This window comes from Callorhinus ursinus, unplaced genomic scaffold (genome assembly GCF_003265705.2).
Source record: "Callorhinus ursinus isolate GAN/ISIS: 27379988/994484 unplaced genomic scaffold, GSC_fseal_2.0 scaffold59, whole genome shotgun sequence".
Classification (NCBI taxonomy): Eukaryota; Metazoa; Chordata; class Mammalia; order Carnivora; family Otariidae; genus Callorhinus; species Callorhinus ursinus.
In genome coordinates this window covers 4322762-4343703 of record NW_027397121.1, presented here as the reverse complement: position 1 = coordinate 4343703, position 20942 = coordinate 4322762, and the positions used below count along the sequence as shown (strand labels likewise).

Here is a 20942-nt window from a genome sequence, read left to right as displayed (position 1 = left end):
ACAAATGTTGCTATACTGTATTTTAATCATAAGTGTCTGGCTTTATCATCCTCTTCAAGGAACACTCACACCTCCTCTGAGCCAGGCCCCATGTTTTAAATGTGTCATCTCATATATAACTCTTAAGCCACACTTCAGTGACTCAGACTCGTTAAATGGCTTGCTGGTGAAATGGCAGAACCAAAGCCAGAAATCAGTTCATGTTCCTTTTCTCCAGACCAGGATTACCTACCCTTTCCAACCCCCTGATCTCATCTGGAAAATGGAAATAATGTTATCTTCTTGGTAGGAATGATGAGAATTAATGCATGTAAGGCTCCTAACCTAGTGCCTGGCACATACTAGTCCTGAGGAAGAGGCAGGTGGTCTTGGGGTGGTGAAATTTCAAGTAGATAAGGAAGTAAAGCCAAAAATAGGGGAGGGAATCCTGATGTTCAGGGATCTACACTGCTCAAGGTCACACAATTAGAAGTGGTGTGGCCAAAGGTTTAAGCCCCAGTGACTTCAACATCTGTGGTCTTTCCATACCACCTTCCTTCAGGACATCTTTAGGCCTTAACATATAAACTTCTCAGGGTACAAGGAGGCTACAGAAGCCCTGCTCAGATGGGTCAGGTTTTACATTGTTTTGTTTTGAAGAAATCCCATTAGGTTTGGCCGTGTGTGTGTGTGTGTGTGTGTGTGTGTGTGTGTGTGTATACACACATGCATGCACAACAAAGTAAACTGCCAAACGAAGACAGCCTTGAGCTTGCTAACATGGTATCATTTTTTTCAGATCTGCAAATAACTTGTACAAGTCAAGGAACAGAGTTTAATTTCTAGTTCTCAAAACTACATTTTACCTGGACACCTCTAAGAAAGGAATGTGTCTTAAAAAGCAGTACCTGGAGCAAATGCTACTCAAGCTACATTTTCAGGGAATTCTACAGCTATTCTAAGTATGCAGCAGGAACTCAAAACATCTACAGTTTCACTTCTAGAATCTGTATGGCTGAACACCTAAATAAGCTTGCTTGTGAGAACATTTTTCTACAAGTCTGGGCTAGGATCCTGTAGAGAGCTAATGTGCACCTAAAAGGGTTCCCCACTCCTCCTCAGCTACATTGAGGCCCCAAGTTCTTGGCCTTCAATATGTTTGCTGGACCACCACATAGACTATGCAGTTCAACTAAGCCTACACTAAGACAGCCAGGGTACAGGACCAGGGCATCTGAACTCAACCACGTAACATAGGGCCAGTGCTCTATTAAAAGTATATCTAAACATAATGACATAGAAGAATAATTTTATATACATTAACATTTTATTTTATTTTTTAAAGATTTTATTTATTTATTTGAGAGAGAGAATGAAATAGAGACAGAGAGCATGAGAAGGGGGAGGGTCAGAGGGAGAAGCAGACTCCCTGCTGAGCAGGGAGCCCAATGCGGGACTCAATCCTGGGACTCCAGGATCATGACCTGAGCCGAAGGCAGTCGCTTAACCAACTGAGCCACCCAGGCGCCCTATACATTAACATTTTAAAAGCAGAATACCAAGCTACTTTTAGGATATTAACTGCATATAAATTATAGACACAAACAGTAAAGGTACTGAGGCTACTGTACCAAAATAGTAGCTACCTTTGAATGGTAAAATTATAGGTATTTTTCTTCTTTATTTTCTACTATGTATACATTATTCTTATGATGGAGAAAAAAGCTACTAACCGGAAATTATTTGGTAAATCTCTTGCCACCTTGAAATAGAAAGATAAAATTTTTAAAAAAATTATACCAAAAGTTCAGGTTTTTCAAAGATCACAAGAAAATTATCAAAAGACAGCAAGAGGGGTGCCTAGCTGGCTCAGTCAGTGGAGCGTACGACTCTCGATCTCAGGGTTGTGAGTTCAAACCCCACACTGGTATAGAGGTTACTTAACATACAACTTTAAAAAAAAAATGGCAAGAAAGAAAAATACCCTAAGAATTAAATTCACTGTTCTACTACATAAAAGAAAAGTTCAGCCAAGACAACAATTCTGTGTAACAGAACATAACATCCTAAAATTTTAGAGCTGGAAGAGACTTTGGAGCTTCTCTGGATCAATATATTCACTTTCTAGATACATGGGGTCTGGACAATGGGGAGACTTGCCAAGGAGCAGTCAGCAATCTAGCAGCACTGGGATTCTCTTCTCATTTGCTGTGAGCTGAAGAACCAAGCAAGTGAACTCATTTGCACGTCTATAATTTTTTTTAAAGATTTTATTTATTTATTTGACAGAGAGAGACACAGCGAGAGAGGGAACACAAGCAGGGGGAGTGGGAGAAGGAGAAGCAGGCTTTCCCCTAAGCAGGGAGCCTGATGCGGGGCTCGATCCCAAGACCCCGGGATCATGACCTGAGCCGAAAGCAGATGCTTAACAACTGAGCCACCCAGGCGCCCCTCATTTGCACGTCTAAAGAAAAATACAAAAAGGCCAGTACAGAGGTTGAAAAGGACTCTTCTTTAAGCAGAGGGCAAATGATCTGGAACCTGAACTTTGGGATAGACTGTTGTTGTTTTTGTTTGTCTTACTTCCTGGTTCTTGGCTGGGTTCCTCAATAAGGTTGCCCAACAGAGGGGTTCCCAATAGGTGCTGCATTAGTAGAGTTAATTATATGCTAGGAAAAGGTGACTATCTTTGGCTTTATTATAAAATAAGCTTCTAAATCAATTTTCCTCTTAATCATTTTCAAAAACGTCCTTTACTGTTAAGAAGAACGTTCAATCAAATTATAGAATCATATGCCTTTCAGAGAAAGGAAGTAATAGCAAACTTACCTGTAAAAAAAAAAAAGAAAAGAAAGAAAGAAAGAGAAAAATATACAAGGCAGTTCTGGCTCCCTTACTGTGATTACAAGTGGTGCAGGTATGAAAGCAGAGACTGCTCAGATGAGGAAACACACATCGGGCATGCTACTCCCCTAACACAGTACCTTGCTGTCCAGGAGAAGGTTGTCTGGCTTGATATCTCTGTGGATGAATCCAAGTTGGTGAATGGAGTCTATGGCTAATACTGTTTCTGCTATATAAAACTGAGCCTCCTCTTCCGTCAGGGTATCTTTTTTCATTAATAGGGTCATCATGTCCCCTGGAAACAAGAAGACACAAGCCACCACACACACACACACACACACACACACACACACACGACAATACATGAGTAAGTGCCAGTTTTCAGATAGGTCTTCCCTATCTGCCTACATAAGGCAGTGCTAAACAGGCCACTTTGTGTTCTAGAAACTGACCCCACACTGCCAATATGGGTGAAAATGGGAAGTAGTATCTAACACTTAAAGGTAAAATTCACAGCCCCGGAGAACAAAATGCTTTTAACCTAATCTGATGCTGACCACTGAGCAGTGATTTCCACTGCACTTTGGAGAGAAAAAAGAAATTTCTCTCTCTCTCTCTCTCTCTCTCTCTCTCATACACACACAATTTGCTTAGGATAATTTTTTGGACTAGGGGAAAAAATTACTTTACTTTTCACTTTGCCTGCAAACTTCTCTATACCTAGAACCAAATGGCATTTCCACACAGGTTATACTGCCACTGTTATAGACAGAGGCCGAAATGCCAAACAAAAACTGAATGTATGAGGAGGCTGAAAACAAGTTCTCCAGTCTCTACTTACAAAACACTTGAAAGTAAAATAAAAAGGTGGGATTTAGGTAGCAGAGTGTAAGTCAACAAAAGCTAAAAAGGAACTGAAAATGCTATCTACTGGGATATGTAATGGCTGCCTCCCCAAAGTGCAGAGTGAACACCTCCCAAGATCCTTGGAGTTTTTTCTCCAGTGTTTTATTACAGGTAGTTAAATATACACTGATATGCTTTATGCAACTTGTACAACACAATATTCTAGCAGTTAAAAAGTAAACTCCCTAGTTTTCCACAAAGTCAAAATTTAATTATTTCCTGCTTAATACCAGCAACATAAAATGGCGGAAAAAAAAAAAAAGATTCTGATCCTAACTCAATGGTTAGACAAAAGCAAAGCAAAGAAAATGTGTTAAGTAGTTTAAAGCTAAGAGAAACAGGAAAGATTCAGTTTAGATTCCATATAAAGCCATTTATGGTCAGAAAACAGGGAAAAGAGAAAGAAACCTCTGATTTTAACAGAGCATCATGCTGCTTTTTTAATTTCATTTATAACTTTAGGGGAATTTTTTGTATCCTTGGAAAAAAGGGGATATCTTATGCTCAGGCAAAAATCAAACCATTTATTAAAATGCTCTCTTTTTTGACCCAAGACTTGAAAAACAGGATTCCCTAATCACTCTTGGCAGCTACATATTCACTATGGAGGCACACCAGAGAAGTGGGGGTGGTGCACTCAGGCCAGCTCTAGGGTAGCTGTGTAGCCTTAGCGCTGTGGCCCAGGAGAGTGGCCTCACCTGTGCGAGTTTGCCCAGATGATCTGAGAGCTCAAGGCAGATGATCTATGGCTCTGCAGGCCAGCTCCACCGAGTGCAAAGGGCAGGGTCCAGGAGACATGAGGAGCTATGGAAGATGGCGCATGTAAGGCTTGAGGAGACACGTGTCAAGGGGCTGGGGACTGAGCTGGTTCTTATTCCTATTTAAGAACTGGCATCTAAATGTTCAAAAGTCTCTCCTCATTCTACGGCACAGACTCTCCTAACTTTTATCAATTGTTCATTAAAAATTGATGACCCTAGATCTAAATAAAGGTTATCACAGGATCAAAATATTATGCCACAGTTGTATATGCTTTGCTATAGAACCAAAAAGAGAAAAAGTTTTCTTTTTTTTCCCCCACCAGAGTTTGCTCACAGCTCATCTGCTCACTGGCAAACAGACTGTGAACAGATGGTATGTTCTGTTATGGGTTTACTTTGGAGCAGTCTTAGGAGATACACATGCTGAGTTATGTAAAACTTGAAATCTCAGAAATGAGAAACTGTTTCTGGCTACTAATATAGGTAATGAGAAATTCACTCCTTATTAATATAAGTTACAGAAAAAGAAACAAAAAAGTTGAAGCAAAGAATGTAATAGCTTCAATTTGGTCACTTGGGTAACTGATTATACATGATTCCCACTGACAGGAGAGCAGGCAGAGTCCCTATTTTATTCCTATATATTGAAAAAGAAAAAAAGAAAGAAATGTCCATCTGAAATCATGAGAATGAATGAGAAGGTTACTTTTATGGCACTAAGAATTGTAGAGAGGCACCCCAGCACAAGACAGGTTACTGACCTCCTTTACAGACCTAAAAAAGATATAGAAAGCAACTTCGTGAGCACAATTAAAAGTAGAAAGGAGGGTTAACTGACGTGAGAGAGAAGCCACAGAACAAAAAGGAAAAATGACCTTTCATCATCAAGTAATTACCTCCAGGCAGGAACTCCATGATTAGGTAGAGGTTTAGCTTATCCTGAAAACTATAGAACATTTTCACAACCCACAAACTGTCTGCCTCCACTAGAATGTCACGCTCCGCACGAATGTGGCCAACCTGGAGGTATACGCATTTGATTAATGACAAGCCTTGCTCCACTTTATTCGACTGTATATTTGTTTAAACAATTTAAATACTATCTGAGTATTAAATTGTGATGATGCAAAAGATCTAATTTCTGCTCAGGCAAACGTATGAACTCAAAACAGACAACATTTGACTTGAAGGTATTCAGTCATGAACACCTGAGTGATGAAAGGCTTAAAAAAATAATAATGAATGGGGCTGTAATGCAAACGGCAACTTTCGCAGTGCTATAAATTGAACTTCTGATTAATTAAAACTACCATTCTTTGGCACAGCTTTTTGTTCCAATAACCTTTTACGACAAAAGTAAATCCCCAAGATGAGACTCTCTATAAACAAGTCCTGCCTCAGGTCTGCGATGTATCTCCAAGGACAGTGCCCTGGCTGACAGTTCTAGAATACTATTCCACAGCACTCAGTTCACTGCTGTGCACAGAGTAAGTGCTCAGTTCTTACTGAATTGAAATATAAGAATGCCTAAGAAAAGTTACAGATTCAAATTTCTGATATTTCCAGTTTTCTGCTCTTATAAACTATCTAGCTAAGGAGACCAAGTTGCCAAAGGTTTGGGAGAACTGGAAGAATTACTTCATTAAAATAATGTTTTATTATCAAATTTACCTTATCCACCTTAAATGTGTAATAGTAATCAAAACACTGCTGCATGTTATCAAATCCTACCCCCCCTTACGTAAGTGTCACAAGATGCAAAGCTGGGTCCTATCAGGACTATGTTTATTAAGACCCAGTCCAAATCTTGAATAGAGGTTTTGTTCTTAACATATGCGGGGCTTGAGTTCTACTCTATATTCGGAGGTGAAGATGTATCAAAGCTCACAAACTGGCACTTCCTTGGCAAACTCGACCCCTGGTTGTTAGTTTTGTTTGCTACGATGTCCTATATGCTTGCTTGTTTTATTGGAATGTCTTCGGCAAAGTCAGGCACTCACTCTTCCCATTGAACGCAGCTCTCACCCCTCTTCCGTCTTACACGTAACCTGCCTCCTTCTTCCCACGGGCCTCAGGGCACTCGAGTTTACAGATTTCAGTTTCAAGGCTCTACTAAAATGGTTTGGGAACTTTTTAAATAGCTTCAATGTTGCAGAAAACTTTGTTTTGTACATCTCTACTTAGGATACAAGGGTGGGAAAATGGAAGAGAAAGGTGGTAAGGAAATCATGAAGAAGCTGAGTAAGGGCAGATGCTTTTCCTCAGCTTTCATACAGAGGCGAAGCTTTTGGGAAACAGTAATGCCACCTGCTCGACTGCAGCTGAGGCTAGGCCCCGGGCATTAGCAGACATGAAGCCCACACAAGTCAACCTTCACCTGCTTCTGCTCTCCTGGCTGCAGGGAAGGCCTTTACTTGCCACACGGAGCCAAAGAAATGGGGAGGCACTACTACTACGACTTGTCAGTGCCCCTGGAGGACAGAATGGGGACTGCCACATTCTCTGTGTGTCAAGGGGAAAGCTATAGGCCACCTGTGCACACCTGCTCTTCTCTTCTGGGGCTGACACAGCAACTAGGAGTGGAGTTAAGTAAATAGAGGGTCAGGGAGGAAAGAACCAGAGGTGCAACTCTCATCAGAGGCTTCCTTTCCCTGTTCCATAAATATTTAATGGGGTGGGGAGTTACATGCTAGCTGCTCTCCTGAGCACTAGAAAAGCAGAGATAAAAGTCTGTCTTTTGTCCCATTCTAATACAATCCTGGCATCACAACTAGAGGCTGTCCTTTTGCAGTGTAAGAGACACATGAAAAAACTAGCTAAATGCTGGTCTCTTATCCTTTAAAATTTATTTTCCGAAGAGCAAAATCTCCACCCTATGGATCAGAATAACAACCTGAACTCTCAGTGAGTAGCTTTAATTCCCGTTCAGTTTAGTAAAAGCAAACAAAAAATTTTTCCTATGGATAAGGCACCTCTACCTACAAAAAATAAGGCTCTGAATCTAAACTTTGTCAGCCCTACCCAAATGTGATGGATTTGTCCTGGTCCACCTCCTCGCACACTTAGCACAAACTACGCTTCGAGATGGCTGACCCAGGCACTGTGTGTGGCCAGAAACTGTAACTGGACAACAGTGAGATCAAACCCAGGGAGCAGAGTCCAGCAGCAGCAAGGTGAGCTAACAATTCAGTTAATGCATTGTTTAAAATCCTAATTCTCACAGAAAGTCCCTCTACTCTCATGTAGGAGAATTTTAGAAAATGATTTTGAAAAAGGTACAATATTCAAAAAACTGTTTTTACACCTTATGTTTGGATCGACCTCTGTGACCATGCTGGGCAACTGGCACACGCTATGAAGGATCAATAAGGGAAAACCATGATGCACACTTCTTTTTACAATGTGAATCTGAACATTAATTATTTGATAAAGAAACGTTTTAAGGCTTCGTTAAAACTACAGGAAATAGGTCTTGTAAAAATAAAACTTACTTATGAAATACAAAATATACTGACTAATCAATACAGTTTTACATTTCCCTTTTCAAGACTAACTGAAACTCTTTCAGTGCCTACACCCATACCACACACTAATTTTTAGATAATACATAAATAGGGCTGTTGAGCGTTGAGTGAGGTTGGTATTAGCATAAGCTATGGTGTCTGAAGGTTCACTGCCAGGGTATTTGATACTCTCAACCGAAATTCCTGCAAGTCTAAGCTTCTGGGTAGCACATGAAAATTGAAGAGGAAATAAAAACTCCAAATTGTGACCGGCACTCAAAAGAAGGACAGAGAAGCCTCAATGATTATATCTCCTCTCAAGAGGCAGAAGGGACCAGGTGCAGACCGGTCTCCATCCCTGCTCTTGCGCTCTATACCCAGAGCTCTTCTGGCCACAGGGTCTCTCTTTGCCCTGATTCTTTACAGGACATACGCAGGCTTCATCCACTACTGTTCTTAAGCAAACTGCTGAATGAAATTAGATTTACAGAAAGGCAGCATTCTTGTTTTTAATATACTGCCCAATATTTAAAATTTTATTTTGCATAAAGTACTTCTGCATCTTATAAATCTATATGCAAAGTAGGTTTAGGTTTTAGAAAGTGTTCTGAATCCTTAAAAGAGAATTTGCACTGCTCTGCCGTTTGCATTAGATTTTTTCAAACTCATTCAGAAAGAAGACTGGTCTCTCTTGGGTAATAACGAGCTACTCAGAAGACCCAACTTTGGTTTGAATGTACAGAATGAAGCATATTAAGACACATTTTAGATTGCAAATTCCAAGTTCTAGTTCCTAAGTCTCAGTTCCAAGGTATATATATACAATTTCTCTCAGCATTCAGTAGGAACACGCTACCACAGCAAGTGTGACCTCAAAAACAGGCTCCTCGTGACAAGCACAGATTGTGATCAATTGGGAGACACAAACAGCAGATGCTTCTAATAGGTTTTCAACTTTTAAAAGACCACACAATGTAAGGCATTATTTGTCCTTTTTAAAATATATATAACTGCTTCTTTGTTGGGGAAAGAAAAGTAGTATTAACTATATATTCATACATGACAGTGCTAAAGAAAACTGTAATAAGAAAATACATTTCAAATTAAAAGAACAGTTTTACATGACAAAGAATTTATAAGCTGATTAAAATCACTGCTACAATTGTGGTTTACCTGCTCTTTTTCAAGCATATCTGCTTTACGGAGTATTTTCATTGCATACACATGCCCTGTATCTTTCTTCTGAACAAGCCGCACCTAAGAGTTATAAAAGAAATGCCAAGTCAAAAGTTCTCAATGTCAAGCTAGAGCTTTCATGTGTTTTAGGAAATAATTTAAAATGAGAAAGTATTACAATATTAATATAAGCAACCAGCAATAACAAAGCAGAAAAAAAGTGCTTTTTAATGTTCCAAAATGGATATACTTATTGTACACCATGAAGTCAGCCCTGGGAACATTCTCAAACATCTCCATATCTGAACAGCTTTGGCTCCCTAGTTGAACAAATCAATCTAATTAAGAACCCTCACTTTCGAACTTAAGGACTCATTACACCAGAGGCACATGTCATCCAGTCAGCTCAGAAACCCTAAGGAAGCCATGACAACAATGTTTAAAACAACTGTAGCAAAAGCTCATGCATAGGAAAAATGTCTAGAAGGAAAAAAAAACCTAAAATGTATAATTAGGGAAATGGGGTTTTATGCAGTTTTCCTTTCTCTTTTTTTATCTTCCAGTGTTTTTAGAAAGAACAGATAATTTTATGATGAAAACTAATGGTCTGCAAACCCAAAGACAAACTTCTTGGCAAGTCCCTGCACATCCTCCCCCCAACGCCCCCCCCCCCCAGATACGTATGCTTTCTTCTCCCTGCACCTTTTTTCATGTTCTTCCTGACTGTGTCCCACATCCCTTCCTCACTAAACAGAAAGCCCTTTTAGAGGTGGTACTGTACCTTTCCCTCTCTTCACGAGCCAACAGGGATTCTGAACACTGAGGGATCAATTTAATCTTTCACCTGTGTGCCTCCAAGTACGTACTCACATTTCCCCTAGGTATGGGTTTTTAATAATATGCTGCTCCGTTTATACAAAGTTAATGAAACTATTGCATCAGTAAGTCGTTCACTTTGGGTGTTTTCCATTAATGAAGATGACCTTGCACGGGCTCATTCAAACCCTCCCCAACAAACTGCCCCTGTGACCAAGCAGGATGCATCCACAAGACCAGGTGGGACAAACCTGCAAATACTTTAGACTCTCTACCACTACCTGTGTAACCCATTTCTATAAATTCTGTCTCCTGTGGCCATCATTTAGAGCAATAGCAATCCAGCAGGAAGAAATAAAGGGTGGAGATATGCTGTTAGTTTGCTCCTGGAAAGGCAGTGTGATGCTGCGAAAAGCAAGAGCCTTAAGTTCAGGAACTTAAATGGGCAAAGGGGAAAAAAAGAGACAAACCAAGAAACAGATTCTTCACTATACAGAACAATCAGATGGTTACCATAGGGGAGGTGGGTGGGCGGGTGGGTGAAATAGGTGATGGGGATTAAGGAGTGCACTTGTGATGAGCACCCGGTGATTAACAACTTAAAAAAAAAAATCAGGAACTCCTGGGCCCAGCTTCTGGTACTGCTGCTCATTGGCTGTGTGACAATGGAACATTATACATCCCCTCTGAGTCTTAATTTCATCATCCATAAAATGAGTTAGATTGTAGGAGAGAAGCACTCAGTAAATAATAAATATTGATTTCCTTATACCTTTTAACTCTCCTTCTAGATCAATACTTAGAGCATCAACATCATCTCTGGCAAAAGACAAGAACAATCAGAGATCTGGGACAGTGGAGGGGGAAATAAAGGCCAGAAATAGCAGTTACAAGGTGGGGCTGGCGTGCCTGACCCACCTACCCCATATTTCAGTTCTATTAACAGTCATGAGCTCATAGTATGTCAGCAGCTTCAAAGTTCTGAGGTGTTTTTATATCTGATAAGTAGCTGTGGTTTTTTACCTCACCGAATGCTCCTCTGCCTATTACTTTTAAGGACTCAAAATCTTCCAATCCAAGTCTTGTTCTCTTCAAACGAAGAAACTCCGTTTCCTTCCGAGCATGCGCTGATCTCCTCAGTTGCTTCTAATGTTTAAAGGGGGAGAGAGAGGTGGGAAAGGGAGGAGCTGAAACTGCACCTCCACAGCAGTCTTAGTTGTGACTGGAAAGCAGGACCACGCCAGACTAAGCATAAACTTCTGAACCCTTAAGAGGTCACATCTCTCCTCCCCAGCCTTTGGACACAATAACCAAACCATACTGAACAGATGAGTGCCTCCTCTGAGGACTCTGATCAACCTACTTTGGCAATCAACTATTCTAAGTTTTCTAATGAAGGAAGAATAAACAATACTTTCCTTTAAACTTCTGTATATAAAATAAAAGGGTGGGTTTTTTTTTTCTTTAATTTCCCTCTGGGTTTGGTGTTTTTTTTACACATTGGAGTTCATTTTATACTCTATATTTCCTACAAGTTTTCAGTATTTTTCACCATTTTCCTGGATTCTATGATTCATTCCTATTTTTGAAGGCATTTCCACTGTCATTTCAGTTCCCTGCACAGTTTCTTAACTATATTTTCTCCTACCACATCTGTAGGCATTGGGGAAAGGACTGATCTGAAGAGAAGTTTTGCCTTGATAATGATTTCAGAACTTTGCTCCACTTCTATAGAGACTTTTCTGGGATTTCCGTAAGTATGCTGTAATTTGCTTTTTTTAATTTTAATGTGATCTCATCTTTTTCTTTTCTTGGAATTCTAAATCTAGTCCATTTATTACAACTGTGCCTAGATAAATCTTCCTCTCCCTGGTACTTAGTAGTGAATTTTTCCCTTTGCATGAATACCTAATTCCAGAAGTACCCCAGCCCTCACAAGTTTCTCTGTTACTAAGCCAAGTACCCTATATACCAAGGCTAACAACTTGCTGAACAAGATTTGCCATGCTGGGTTCAAGGAAAAATTTCCAAATATGAATTACCTCTTCATCTTTTAGGCCTTCTTCTTCCATCACTTTTTCTAACTTCTTTTGTCTAAAAATAAAGATATTTGAAATAACAATTGAATACCTTTCTGATAAGTCTATATAAACAGTATTTTTTTATTTTTTAAACACAGTATTTTTTAATGGTAAAAAAAGGTAAATCTCAAAATGCCTCATTAAAACAATAAATTACAGGGGCGCCTGGGTGGTGCAGTCAGTTGGGCGACCGACTCTTGGTTTCAGCTCAGGTCATGATCTCAGGGTTGTGGGATGGAGCCCCATGTCGGGCTCTGTGCTCAGTGTGGAGTCTGCTTGAGGATTCTCTCTCTCCCCCTCCATGTGCCCCCCTCCCCCTCCCCACCACTTGTGGCATGCACATGCTCTCTCTCTCTCAAAAACAGATCTTTAAAAAAAAAAAAATTAGTTACAAAGATAAGTGAAAAGATTCCCCCCCTTTGTTCTGCATTTTGAAAAAAACTGTATGTTACTGTAACAAAGAATCCTATTTCAAAATGAAAAGTTCTCTCTCTTTTTTAAAGTATTTCCTCCTTAACAAACCACAAACAGCAGTGTTTGATAACCTCTTCTATCAGGGTGTCTCTCTCTCCCTGACTGAAATCTACTTCCTTTATTTTTACATCTTCCTCCTCCTCCCTGCCACAAGCAAAGAGCTTAGATAAACAAGAGTAAAGGCAGAATTTAGAGATTCAAGGGGAGAGGCACGAATGATCAAAACAGGTGACTGTCACCACTATTAAAACTTAAGACTCTAAATCCCTGGAGTATTAAACCTTAAAAACTGCATCCAAGAATATTTTGGCTCTACAGTCTCATACAGATTTGATAAAACTAAAAGAAACAAGAAAAACTTCCTTGTAACCAATTCCACACAACCTGCATTTATTCAGCGTAAGTGAAAGCACATTGGCTGGGATCTCTATCCCTTATCAGCATTTCAGATAACAGGTAATGTGAGCAGGACAGGGAAGAATGAAAAGTAGGAATACAGGGCACCTGGGTGCTGCAGTCGCTTGAGTGCCTGACTTGATTTTCGGCTGGGGTTGTGATCTCAGGGTCATGGGATCAAACCCCGAGTCAGGCTCTACCAGACTGTTGCTCTCCCTCTCCCTCTGCCTCTCCCCTCTTAGAACTCTGTCTCTCCTCTCTCACAAATAAATCAATCTTAAAAAAAAAAAAAGTAGGGTGCTCGCTTCGGCAGCACATATACTAAAAAAAAAAAAAAGTAGGGAGTATATGAAGCAACAGCTTGTAGTCTAATGTGGGGAGGCATGTAGCACTTCAAATGTCACACTAAAAGGGCTGGCTCTTCGTCTGCAGAGAACTAAGAGCTACAGGGGCTTGTGTGTAAAAGAGTGATGTGATGAGGTTTCTATTTTAAAATGACAGTCAGCAGTAAGGAGCTGATGGACTGGCAGGGAAAGTAACTGACAAAGACTGAGGCAAACTAAAAGCTCTCCTAATGATTCAGATGATATGGAGTACAGATCTGAAAGGAGGGCTGGAAATCTACAATGAAGTGAACAGAGGTACTACAAAGATGACTAATTCGTGATAGGAATCAAAGGAAAAATCTTAGACTTTCTTGTGTGGGAGGATAATGATGCCGCTAAACAAGACAGGAAACACAAGAGAAAGGACCACGAAAAGATAATGGGTTTTATTTTGGTCAATAAATAATTATTAAAATAATAGTAATTAAAATTAGTATCATGTTAGAAATCATATTACAAATCCACAGGATCAGATGATATATAACAAGTTGTGATCTAAGCTCTCCAAAAGTGAAAAGATCTACTCTGACCCTGATGGGGGAAAAAAACAAAGCACTTACATGGCTTCCAGTCTGCCGACTTCTCTGGGTTCCCAGAATAGTTTGTGATGTGCATCTTTGTTAGCATGTGTATTAGAGGGATAAGGCTGTACTGCTGGTACTTTCAGGAGTGTATGTTAATTAGGTGAAGCAGAGAAGAGTAAAAGGAATCAAAGATAACATCATGGCAAGAACTGTAACTCAACTATGGTCAGCATTTTTTATGCCCTGAATAGCAAACACCATCATACTTTCTGACTCTATTTTGAATGACCACACCAGACTGGGCTAGAACAATGTGCCCAGTGTGTGTCCCAGAGATGGCTGCTTCTGACTATATTTTAAATCTTAATTCAAACTAAGAAGTTTTCCATAGCTTGACTGCAAGTGTAATTAAATTAGTTTCTGTACCTACCCGAGAGTAAAGTTACCAGAATCAACTCCTTGAACACAATCAGATTCTTTCATTAGAAAAAAGTATCCAGAAAAAGCCCATCATGCAGAATTATCCATGGTAATGATTTATTGGGTCCAAGCCAAAGAAGACCTTAAAGACACCCAAAATGGCAAGCACAGCCCGAAATGAGGTTTACAAGTGACATCCTCTGTGAGATGACACTAAGAAATTACTGCTAACTTTGTTAGATTCATGTTGGCATTGCAGTTATACAAGCAAACGGCCATATTTTTAGAGATGTACACTGAGCTACATAGGATTGAAAGGACAGATGTTTGAAATTCGCTTTAAAACACAAAAGCAAGAAAAAATAAAATGGAACAAATTTTTTTTTAAGATCTTATTTATTTATTTGACAGAGAGAGAGATAGCGAGAGCAGGAACACAAGTAGGGGGAGTGGGAGAGGGAGAAGCAGGCTTCCCGCTGAGCAGGGAGCCCGATGTGGGACTCGATCCCAGGACCCTGGGATCATGACCTGAGCCGAAGGCAGACGCTTAACGACTGAGCCACCCAGGCGCCCAAAATGGAACAAATTTAACAAAATCTTGATAATTACTGAATCTGAGGGATGAATATATGGGAGTTCACTGTATTAGTCTTTCTGTGTGTGTGTTTAAAAGTGTTCATAATGGGGGCACCTGGGTGGCTTACTCGTTAAGCGTCTGCCTTTGGCTCAGGTCATAGTCCCAGGGTCCTGGGATCGAGCCCTACATCGGGCTCAGCGGGAAGCCTGCTTCTCCCTCTCCCACTCCCCCTGCTTGTGTTCCCTCTCTTGCTGTGTCTCTCTCTGCCAAATAAACAAATAAAATCTTTAAAAAAAAAAGTGTTCATAATGAAAAAGAAAAGCAGGCCCCTCTACTGGTATGTCTCTGATCAAAGACCAGTTTAGCTAACACTCCAGGCTTTGGTGAAGCCATTCTTCCACTCAACTCCAATGTTCCAGAGCAGAACTCTGGGAGAGAGACTGGCCACTTTCACACGTAGAGGCCACACCCATCCTCACCCCATCAAGGCCTTCCATGAGCTCTATTCTATTTATTTGCGTGTGAGCCCACTTCTCATAGAAGACAGTAAGATCTTTGGAAGGCAGGGCCCATATCTGAATCCTCCTTCTCCACTAAGAATAGTGTTTGTACACAGCAACTTTATAAAATGCATGTTGCCAAATGGGGGGAAAAAGAAAATCAGAGTTTGTAACAATGTGCAAGACACATTCATGACTATGTGTGATTAGCTCCCTTTGCTAACCGTAAATTAAGTTCATCTCACAGCACAACTTGATTCAGAGGTTTCAGGGATGAGAGAAAAGGGCTAGTCCGTTCTACGAGAGCTGACTAGACAATATTTCTCATTTCTGTTGAGGAGACATTTAAAACCAGGAAAAACAGTACAGAAATAAGCACTAGCTGTTATTTCCATGATCAAAACTGAGAAAAATCTCAAGAAATACCCTAAAAAGAGTTTTACACAGATTTTTTAAAAAATCTCAACACATTGCAGTGCGTGGGTCGTGCCCTAGGTCAAGTGTCCGACTCTTGGTTTTGGCTCAGGTCATGATCTCAAGGTCATGAGATCATGCCCTGGGTCAGCTCCGTGCTTGGAGCTGAGTCCGTTTGTCCCTCTTCCTCTGCTCCTCCCCACTGCTCTCTTAAAAAAAAAAAAACTCAACAAATTACTTTGGTTTGACTGATACATCTAGTCAGTGAATAACATTCAAAGGTCAAGACTTACTCATCTCTGGGACTTAAATAAAACTGACACTTGCTCATTAATAATAATCACATATTGCAACTCAGTACCAGATCAGACCAAACACAGCCACAGGAAAACCTGGGTAAGAATACCTAAAAGGAGTAGCAGACAGTGCTGGTTCTCAAAGGGTAAAATGTAGGAAAGTTCTTATTTGATTTGGGGGCAGGAGGGGAGGGAAGCATACCATTACTTCCTATAAATTGGATTTTTGTGGCTTTAATTAATCCACCAAAATAGTATTCATGAAGAACAAAAATAACACAGAATATTTTATAAGAAAAAAATGTCAGCTTCCTTGGTTTTGATTTCAGGCTGCTATAAATTATTTTTTGTATGAATAACTAGGCAATCATCAATATTTACTGGGTACCTAGGATCACGTAAGAGAGAGAATAGAAGGAGAACTGCTATTCCTAGATAACCTTACCATCAGAGGCAAAACAAAGTTTAAATAAAGAAGATGAACTTGCACTCTTGAGTGGGTTCAGTTTATAGTCTACCAGTAGCATTAACAGGAGACCATCAAACAGAACCAGACTCAGGGGGTTTAATTGTTTTTAAATCGATCAGTAGAACTTTCTGTAATGTTTCTAAACCCACCCAATGTTCTCATATTCTACTTTTATACAGGAAACCATTCCTAAATGATTTTTATTCTTTCTTCTACTTCTAGGCTTTGGTTTCATCTCCCCTGTTGTTAAGTACTTTGTTTCAAATATAACCTGAATATATAGTGCATTTCTACTATATATAGAACAATGCAAAAGGTACATATGCGTGGAAGAAATACTAGAGATTTTAAGGCACCCAGACAAGGCATATACATTGAAAAGTTATTACAACCTGATCTCAAAATTTACTAGCCCAATACTTATTTCAAACCACTCATCACATACTAGTTATATACTCATAATAAAATGTTTCTTTATCATTGATTGTCTCATATTATTTAAACTCTGCTTATTTATCAAGGTTCTATGACATTTCCACCCATAACATGAAAAAGCCTGAAAATCCATTTCTTTATTTTTTAAGATTTTTTTTTTTTTTTTTTTTTTTTGGACAGAGAGAGCGAGAGAGCACAAGCAGGGGGAACAGCAGAGGGAGAGGGAGAAGCAGGCTCCCCACCAAGCAGGGAGCCCGATGCGGGGCTCAATCCCAGGACCCTGGGATCATGACCTGAGCTGAAGGCAGACACTTAACGACTGAGCCACCCATTCCTGAAAATCCATTTCTGACAGGGTTGGGTTTTTTTGTTTTTTGGGGTTTTTTTTTAAATAGGCTCCACGCCCATCATGGAGCCCAATTCAGGGCTTAAACTCAGAACCCTGAGATCAAGACCTGAGCTGAAATCAAAAGTGAGACACTTAATCAACTGAGCCACCCAGGCACCCCATCTAACAGTTTTTTTTCTAAGATTTTTTTTTGACAAAGAGCGCATGCGCAGAAATAGGCAGTGGCAGGGAGAGGGAGAAGCAGGCTCCCCGCTGAGCAGAGAGCCTGATGCGGGATTCAATCCCAGGACCCTGGGATCATAATCTGAGCCAAAGGCAGACGCTTAACCAACTGAGCTGACCAGGCACCCCTACTGCTTTTTTTTTTTTTAATGAAAAATAATGATGATTTGATAACAACAAAAATTACCAAAAACAAACATTCTAATCCTCTTAAATGTTTAACATTCTCTTCTTACACCTGTCTTTTAATTTGGTCTTTAAGAAAAGCAAAACCACCAATGCTTTTGGAAGGTGTTTCCATCTTAAGAATCCAAAACAAAAAGCACTGATTTCAACTCATTTCTGGATGCAATTTTAGCATAAATCACAATGTAACACTTATTTTTTTTTTTTAAGATTTTATTTATTAGGACACCTGGGTGGCTCAGCTGTTAGGCGTCTGCCTTCAGCTCAGGTCATAGTCCCAGGGTCCTGGGATGGAGTCCCTCACTGGGCTCCCTGCTCAGCAGGGAGCCTGCTTTTCCCTCTGCCTGCCACTCCCCCTGCTTGTGCTCACTCTCTCTCTCTCTCTCTCTCTCCCCCTTTGGCAAATAAATAAATAATAAAATCTTTTAAAAAAATAAAATAAAGATTTTTATTTATTTATTTGAGAGAAAGAGAGAGCATGAGCAGGGGAAGGGGCAGAGGGAGAGGGACAAGCAGACTCCCAGCTGATCACAGAGTCCCACACAGGGCTCAGTCTAATAACTGAGATCATTACCTGAGCCGAAATCAGATGCTTAACCCAACTGAGCCACCCAGGCACCCCCACAATGTAACACTTATAACACTTATGTTTATATAAAACATAAACAAAACCATATGTCATACTATTCCTAGAGAATGTGATATATATTAATAATGAACCATAAGGCAGAGCCAGTAGGATTAAAAAATCAACTATTATTTTTTTTAAAGATTTTATTTATTTATTTGACAGAGAGAGACACAGCGAGAGAGGGAACACAAGCAGGGGGGAATGGGAGAGGGAGAAGGAGAAGCAGGCTCCACGCTGAGCAGGGAGCCCCATGTGGGGCTCGATCCCAGGACCCTGGGATCATGACCTGAGCCGAAGGCAGACGCTTAACGACTGAGCCACCCAGGTGCCCCAAAAAATCAACTATTATTAAATAAAACAAGGTTCAGTCAGTTGAGCATCCAACTCTGGGTTTCAGCTCAGGTCATATCATCACAGTCATGGGACTGAGCCCGCATCAGGCTCAGTGCTCAGCGCAGAATCTGCTTCAGATTATCTCTCCCTCTCCCTCTTCCTCCCGCTCGCTTGCATGGTTGCTCTCTCTCTCTCTCCCAAATAAATTAAAAAAAAATTTTAAATAAAGAAATAAATTGGGGTGCCTGAGTGGCTCAGGTGGTTAAGTGTCTGACCCTTGGTTTCGACTCAGGTCATGATCTCAGGTTCCTGAAATCAAGCCCCACATCAGACTCCACACTAAGCAGTCTGATTCTTGCCCTCTCTCTCTCTCTGCCCCTCTCCCTGTTCATGTGCGTGCTCTCTAAAATAAAAATAAATAAATCTTTAAGTAAATAAACAAAACAAGGAACTTAATCAGAATTCATAGTATTTGTTTTGTAACTACACCACCAGAAACTGATTTCAATACAGTGGTTGTATTAAAAAGAACTATCTACCTCCAACAGCATACCTCGAGATATATTGTGCAAATTTATCTTTGAATTCCCCATCATCCTAACATAGGGCACTCTGCAGGCATTTGTCTATTTCAAAGAGCAGCAGCTAGCCACCACCAGCTATAAAATATTTTGCTATTCCACATACAGATCTGCATATTTAAAGTCTAAACATGATTTACACCCTCATGAAGAATGTGACTGCAAAAGCCCTTATCAAAATATTAGCATATCAAATCTAGCAACATACAAAAAGAATAATATGTTATGATCAAGAGGGTTTTACCCCAGGAATGCAAGGTTAATTTAACATGCAAAAAATCAGTCCACTGAATTCATCATATTAAAAGAATAAACAATGATGCAGAAGATGCAGAAAAATTATTTGACAAAATTCAACACCCACTCTAATAAAAAACTCTCAGCCAACTAGGAACATAAGAAAACTTCCCCAACCTACAAAAGGCATCCTTGAAAAACCTACAAGTAACATCACAACAGTGAAATAGTGAGTGCTTTCACCCTTAAATCAGGAAGAAAACGAAAATGTCTACTCTCACCACTTATATTCAACATTGTACCTGATATCCCAGCCAATACAATAAGGCAAGAAAAAGAAAGAAAAGGTGTATAGATTGGAAAACAAGAAGTAAAACTCTCTATTTGAATATGACATGATTGTTTACACAGAAAATCCTAAGGAATCTACAAAAAAGCTAGTAGAATAAATAAATTAGTAAGTTTCAGGATATAAGGTCAATATACAAAATTCAGTTATATTTCCATATGTTAGAAGCAAACAATTGGAAAAAAATTTTTAAATATCCACTTAAAACAGCATAAAAAAAAAAACCCAAAATACTAGTAACAGAAGAACAAAATAACATGTAAGATCCCCACACTAAACACTACAAAACATTGCTGAGAAAAATTAAAGACCTAAGAGAATGGAGAGATATAGTATGTCCATGCATCAGAGATTCAATACTGTTAAGATGTCAATTCTCCCCCAAACTGATCTACGGATTCAATACAATTATAATCATAATTCCATCAAGCTTTCCTCTGGATATTGACAAGCTAATTCTAAAATCTATATAAAAAATGCAAAGAACCAGGATCCTGGGTGGCTCAGTCGTTAAGCATCTGCCTTTGGCTCAGGTCATGATCCCAGGGTCTTGGGACAGAGCCCCACATCGGGCTCCCTGCTCAGTGGAAAGCCTGCTTCTCCCTCTCCCACTCCCTCTGCTTGTGTTCCTGCTCTCCCTATCTATCTCTCTGTCAAATAAATAAATAAAATCTTTAAAAAAAAAATGCAAAGAACCTAGAATAGCCAAAACAATCTTGGGGGAAAACAAAACAAAACAATGAAGCTGAAGACTTACACTAACTAGAGGACTTCAAAACTTACCACAATACTACAGTAACGAAGTCAGTGTGATACTGGCATAGGGACAAACAGATCAATGAAATAGAATAGAAAACCCAGAAATCAGGGCACCTGGTTGGTTCAGTCCGTAGAGCATGTGACTCTTGATCTAGGGGTAGTAGGCTGAAGACCCACATCGGGTGTGGAGATTACCTAAAAATAAAATCTTTAAAAAAAGATAAAAGAAAGAAAAAAGAAAACCCAGAAATACACACATACTACAGGGTATTTGATTTTTGACAAAAGTGCCAAAGAATCTGATGGGGAAAAGGAAATCTTTGCAACAAAGGATGCTA

The 20942-nt window shown here is 39.8% G+C and overlaps 1 protein-coding gene across 3 annotated transcripts in view; it reads right to left on the bottom strand.

Moving 5' to 3' along the window:
* STK38 (serine/threonine kinase 38) overlaps positions 1-20942 on the bottom strand; it is a 39842-nt gene that overhangs the window by 12212 nt on the left and 6688 nt on the right. For all 3 annotated transcript variants that reach the window (XM_025862575.2, XM_025862574.2, XM_073884764.1), the window contains exons 3-7: positions 12028-12079; positions 11009-11131; positions 9167-9250; positions 5387-5510; positions 2964-3118 (exon numbers count right to left, since the gene is read on the bottom strand). In XM_025862575.2, coding sequence (XP_025718360.1) covers positions 2964-3118; positions 5387-5510; positions 9167-9250; positions 11009-11131; positions 12028-12079 — 538 coding nt within the window. The remainder of the gene's footprint in view (positions 1-2963; positions 3119-5386; positions 5511-9166; positions 9251-11008; positions 11132-12027; positions 12080-20942) is intronic.